The sequence below is a fragment of the Petaurus breviceps genome, unplaced genomic scaffold (genome assembly GCF_028583685.1).
Source record: "Petaurus breviceps papuanus isolate PSGF00001 unplaced genomic scaffold, PetGlider_PUasm1.0 229, whole genome shotgun sequence".
Classification (NCBI taxonomy): Eukaryota; Metazoa; Chordata; class Mammalia; order Diprotodontia; family Petauridae; genus Petaurus; species Petaurus breviceps.
The window spans coordinates 12,036,714-12,042,967 of record NW_027185903.1 but is presented as its reverse complement, the minus strand read 5'-3'; the positions used below and the strand labels follow the sequence as shown (position 1 = coordinate 12,042,967).

The 6,254-nt window shown below is 37.2% G+C and overlaps 1 protein-coding gene across 1 annotated transcript in view; it reads left to right on the top strand.

Moving 5' to 3' along the window:
* The window catches only part of MROH2B (maestro heat like repeat family member 2B), a 124,278-nt gene that overhangs the window by 90,495 nt on the left and 27,529 nt on the right, over positions 1 to 6,254 (top strand). Inside the window, exons 23-29 of the mRNA XM_069096536.1 lie at positions 1,073 to 1,099; positions 1,468 to 1,590; positions 1,963 to 2,042; positions 2,830 to 2,965; positions 3,656 to 3,751; positions 4,406 to 4,495; positions 4,889 to 5,009. Coding sequence (XP_068952637.1) covers positions 1,073 to 1,099; positions 1,468 to 1,590; positions 1,963 to 2,042; positions 2,830 to 2,965; positions 3,656 to 3,751; positions 4,406 to 4,495; positions 4,889 to 5,009 — 673 coding nt within the window. The remainder of the gene's footprint in view (positions 1 to 1,072; positions 1,100 to 1,467; positions 1,591 to 1,962; positions 2,043 to 2,829; positions 2,966 to 3,655; positions 3,752 to 4,405; positions 4,496 to 4,888; positions 5,010 to 6,254) is intronic.

Here is a 6,254-nt window from a genome sequence, read left to right as displayed (position 1 = left end):
ACACACACACACACACACACACACACACACACACACACACACACTGAAAAATGTCAGCTTCAAGTTTATAGCCAGCAGTAATACTAGAGTCAGGGCATCTAGGTGGCACAGTGGATAGAGCACCAATCCTGGAGTCAGGAGGATCTAAATTTAAATCCAACCTCAGTCATTTGCCACTAGCTATGTGACACTTGGCAAGTCACTTAACCCCAACTGCCTCCAAAGGAAAAAAAATACTGGAGTCATCCCTCCCTCATTATCTACAATCTTGTAGCATCTTTTTTTCAGAATTACCTGCTGGGGGTAGGCTAGGTGGTGCAGTGAATAGAGCACTGGTCCTGGAGTCAAATCCGGGGTTCAAATCCAGCCTCAGAAACTTGAAACAATTACTAGCTGTGTGACCTTGGGCAAGTCACTTAACCCCAGTTCCCTTGTCTTCCCCACAAAACAAAACAAAAATAAAATTACCTGCTAGAAAATCATCCTTTATAACAAAAAAAATTTTGAACACAACCAAGTCTAACTTTACACACACTATTCCATCACCACAGACTGTACAACCACTTCTGCAAAGAAGGCAGTGAAGTACATTCTCATATCTTTGGGAGAATGCTAGGTCATTGTAATTTGTATAGCTTTGATTTTGTTTGTTTCTTTTTTGTTCATTTACCCAATTGCATTAAATTTCATAAACTTCCAGTTCCATTTTTCCTCCCACAGAGCATTGCCCTTTTTCCTCCCATCATCGGAAATAGACTTTTAAACTAGTCCTATGCCGCCGAAAACCACAAGCTCATACTTGTAATTTGATTCTGAACTCTGACATTCTTAGAATAGTCCTCTAGCCTTGATTTCACCAGTTAGTTAGCCAAGGGTTACAATGAGAAGTATACTTAGCCTTTGATGCTTTGGCTCCGAGGATTGCCAATTTCAGAGAATGGAGAAAAGCCGCTGGAGTGTAAAATAATGTTTCAGTGTTCCTTACCAGAAACGATCAGTAGCTAGTTTCAGGAAGACTCGATGAATTCCGTAACCACTCATTAAGTTTTTGCTTTCCTCTTTGACTTTTCAGATACTAGGAATGACTGTTTTAAACAAGGTAAGTTATAATTCAATACTTCTGTTCAATCTGTATTAGAGTGCATTATAAAAATCATTATATAATCAATATATATATATATATATATCATCTTGATTTGCTTCCCAGCAATAGGATCAGCAATTAGGGATGTCTCCTATTCTGGAGCCATGGAACCTGAGGCTGCTTTAAAGCAATTCAAGGGGCTTCACAATTTTTTGTTCAGTAGTTTGAGAGGTGGCTCTTCTATGTAGAAGAAAAGCAACGAACCCAATACATGAAAGGGGTGGGTTGGATTTTCTTGGGACAGACATCAAAGATATCTTTTATATCCAGTACCTCATTACTAGTATATCATTTATCATACATGATGCTTCATTTCCCTTTAGAACATAGATCTGCAAATGAGCTTCACAAAAAGTATCACTGAAATTTGTGTTGCTATTCGGGACACTGAAGAACTACTGAATTTTAATTTTACCAGTAAGGAAGTACTCCTTGGATACATGCTGGTGAGTGTACAAAGGTGTACTGGACAATCTCAGATTTTTATTGTTTCTGTTTAACGAGAGTTCAGGGTTTTCCTTCTAAAAATGGACAAATATGAAACACTGAAACTGATCAGCCCCAAGGGAGGAAAGAGGGAAGGGAATAAGCATTTGTTAAGTCCTCCCTATGCTCCAGGCACTGTGTTAAGAGCCTTATAAATATTATCTCATTTGATGAGGTCACTGTCTCAGTTCCCACTAATACGTCCTCCTTGAGGCTGCAAGGAGGCAGAAGCACCTGGGAGATCAAGATGGTTGAAGTAATAATCAAGGGGATGAGTCTCCCCCAAAAAAACATTCTGTATAGTCCATTTCACCTCTTTGCTTGTGTTTCAGGATTTAATCAGAGAAGAACCTCTAGATTCCTTAGCTAGCCCCGTTCGATGGAAAGCATTAGTTGCTATTCGATGCCTAAGGTATAGAACTTACTCTCATTGTTCTTACCCTCCTTCCTCATCCCGGATCAGTGGGTTACTTGTTAGCCCTGGCAAAAAAAAATATATAGAATCACATTAAGTATGATTTGAATGGAAAATTATTCTCTTTCCAAAAGAGTAACAAACAAAAGTATGGGATAGCTATCAAGGAGCAAATAGCCTGTCAGAAGAGTCAACTTTAATGAAATACAGAGGACAAATACGCATTCTCTATAAGGTTTGCCTGGGAGCAAACTTTAATCTTCTAGGTTAAAAAATGTTCACCTCTTCTCATTCCTTTGGATTAGCTTCTGTTTACCTAAAAAAGAAAACTAGTCTAAACTTTATCATTCAGTGTATACACATACTCATTAATTATGGACCGCATACATAACATGAGTGTAAACACAGTTGGTGATGTAAAACAAATAGACATCCTTGTTCACAAGACTGTATAATTTAGCTTTTTATACAAGAAAAAAATGTACAATGACAAGAGAAAATGAGCAGTTTAAGAAATTTAAACTGTAACAAAAATGTGTTGAGTAATACAAAAGGATTCAGTATAGCCCTCTCTTCAATATCATGAGGTCTCTTCCCACAAATATTGCCCAGATTTTATATTTACTCCTGTCCTTATTACTTCTTTTCCCATCCCCACCTGTAAATAAATATATCCTTTCTTCTTAGGATCAGAACAGTGACTCTTGTAAACCATTTACCTCATCTGCCTACTTTCAGTAATATCTAGTCTAACATGTATCCCCCTATATCTTCCTCATTTCAGCAAACTGAAACCCCAGTTACCTATAAATGACAACCTAAATATACTAGAAGAGAGTCTTCAGAGTCTCATTCTCCTTCCTCATTTACCTCAAATCATAGAAGATGGACAGACTGCTGATGACAAAGCACACATCCAAGTATGAAGGAAGGAAAGGGGTCTGGGTTCCCAAACCAGGACAATAGTATCATTGGATTGATCCCAAGAGGGACCTTAGAAATTTTTTAGTTCAGGGGTTCTTCACCTTTTTTGTGTCATTAACTCCTTGGTCAGTCTGAAGGAGATTATGAACCTCTGCTCAGAATAATGTTTTTAAATTGATAAAATACATAGGAAAGAAAATTAATTATATTAAAATAGTTATAAATTAAAAAAAAAAACTTCATGCATCCCAGATTAAGAATATCTGATTTCTTTTTTTTTTTGCTTTATTTTAGAGGGGGGAAGCCAGGTCAATTGGGGTTAAGTGACTTGCCCAAAGTCACACGGCTAGTTTTGTGTTCGGTGTCTGAGGTCGGATTTGAACTCAGGTCCTCCTGACTCCAGGGCCATTGCTCTATTCACTGTGACACCCAGCTGCCCCTGAATCTCTGATTTCTAATTCAGCCTTATTCTCTTACAAAAGAAGAAACTGAGACCCAGAGAAATTAGGTGACTTGTCCAAAATCATAGAGATAGTAAATTGAAGAACTGGGATTTGAGCCCAAGTTTTCCAACTATAAGTCCAGCAGTCTTGCTTTTATAATCTTATTTAGCATTCTCTGAAAAATCATGGTAAGACAGCTACCTTGGCTCAAGCTGAGCCTCACAGACTCATTTCTGGTTTCAGTTTCTCTATGGAAGATCCATGGATGCCCTTGGGAAACTTATGAGAACTCTGGTGTGGAGTAACCAAGACCCAGAAGAATGCCAAGAGATGTTTAATGTAAGTTGGCCCCATTTGAGTTGAATGCTGTTCTCTTTCATTTCCCTTCTCACTCTCCACCCATTACCCCAAAACTATTCTATTCCCCTTCTGGTACCCCTCTGTCCAACTCTCTTTTACCCCTTCCTATTCCACACCACCTATCTCACAGGTTTCTCTGATTTGTAGGAAAGGAGAGAAATAACATCCTCTTCTTTTCATGTTATGTCACTGTTCCTGCCACTCACTCATCTGTCCAACAAGCATTTATTAAGCCCCTATTCTGTGCTCAGCATTATGTTGCTTGTTGCATATAATGGGTGATAGAGAGGAAGTAAATAACACAGTCTTTGTCTCCATTCTCACAACCTAGAAGAGGAGATAACTCATTCATACAAAGAACAATTACTGTCAGCCTCAACTCTCTCTCCCCAGCGATAGAGAGATAGATGATCCCTCCCACATGTACAAAAAAAATTAAGGATACTCAGAATTTAGCAATGCTGAGCTTTTTCCCCATGGCCACAATTAGAGAGAGAACAAGGCTAGGGGAGGCAGGAGAAGGAGAGAGACAGAAAGACAAAGATACACAGAGAAGACAGAGAAACAGAGACAGTTCTGTGATGAAGAAAACTAAAACTGAAGAATGTACTTCTTTTTCTTAATTACCAATAGCTTCTGCGAAACTGGCTTTTTTCACCCAAAGAATGGGAAAGAGAAAGAGCCTTGCAGACCTGTTCAAAGGTGTTGACCAGTACTAACAAAGTAAGTATCCTAGTCTGTTTTAGATGAATGAATCTGAAGAAAACTTAACCAAAGTATTTAGGAAAATATAAAATGTTTTTCTAGTTTGTTCATTTTTTAAAATCTCTATCCCCAAAGGAAATAAATTTTTACTGAAGAGAGGATTTCCCCAAACTCACAAGCCCAAGAATAACAAAAGCAGAATGAGATGACTCTCCCTATGGACCTTAAATGGTTTTTGCTGTGATAGGCAACCACTAAACTTTTTTTTAATATTTGAATTTGAATCTCATTTTGGTCCTTGGGGTTTGTGGGAAAGAAATGAGTGCAATTAAATGTGATGTCCAGAATGTGATAGAATGTCATTTCTCCTGCGTGAGAAATCTTGAGCTTGTCTTTATTCTTTCTCTATAGGCACCAGAGAGATTAAAAATTGGCCCTCTTCTTGGACTTTTTGCGCCTCACTGCTGTGATATCCTGCCCACCATCCGTCTATGGGCTGCTGACGCTGTTATTGGTCTGTTTTTTCTCAAAGGTGAGAGGAAAGACACGAGGGAACCATTTGATAAAAACAAGACTCTCTCCTTTTTTCTATTGTCAAATATTCCTTCTCTCCTCCCTTCCCAACTCCTTTCTCTTCCTAAAGAAGAATTGGACATTTCTATTAGTGTATATTAAATGTTACAAATTTCAAATTAAAGCACAGTGCAGTTGGTCATATAACTTCCTGTGCCACATGGTTTTCTTTCATAGAAAATTACACTAATTTTCAAATGTATTTCAAATGGAATACAAAAAATGTCTTTGTGGGTTCTTTTTACTTGAATAGCATGACCCTACATAAACATCGCTGAGTGTAGACAAAGAAACTGTCTAAAATGAACTTCAAAGTGTAACCCTGGACGTAGGCCAGATGCAGAATCCAACAGCCAAGTAGAGTTTTGTATTGAGTCTGGCCATACTAAAGAGAAAAGTCTCTCATGTATAGCTTCTCAATATACATTGGAATGTGCATATTGCACCATTTATTTACACCAAGAGGTGAAGAATTAGGGGGAAACACCAGTTTCTCAATTTAATTGAAATCTCACACTATGTATGTATGTATATATGTATACACATACACATACATTTACATATAGACACAAACACACATATATTTGTGTGTCATTGAATGGGTATTATATATATGAGGGAGGAAGTATGATATTTTAATTAGTATATATTTATATGTATGATATATAAATATATGTTTATGTATATATATATGCACATATATATGAATACATGTTTATGTGTGTATATGTGTGTATGGAGAGAGAGAAAATTTCTGACATGCAAATAGAAAGGACAAACCCCAATGATCTTATAACTCTATCCAAGTGGGGGTGATCACTCAGAGGTATCAATGTTCTAATTGGAAGCTTCAGCTTATATAAGCTGAGAGATGTTGGGAATGACTAAAAAGTGAAAGAAGATTTTTAAAATATTCAAAATTCCCTTGGAAATGGAGCTATTATTTATTGAAGAAATAGTTTTTTTCTGTCATGAAAGAAAGAAGAAGAAAAACAAACTGAGAGAATGACATAGCAGAGAGGGACATTTGAGGGACTCATCAGGAAGAAAGTTGAAATCTCAGCTGATATTGACTAGAGTCGATCATTTTAGCAAGTTCATATTTTGGATAAGTTGGCAAGACACTAACTTGCTTTGTGAGATAGATAGATAGATAGATAGATAGATAGATAGATAGATAGATAGATAGATAGATAGATAGATA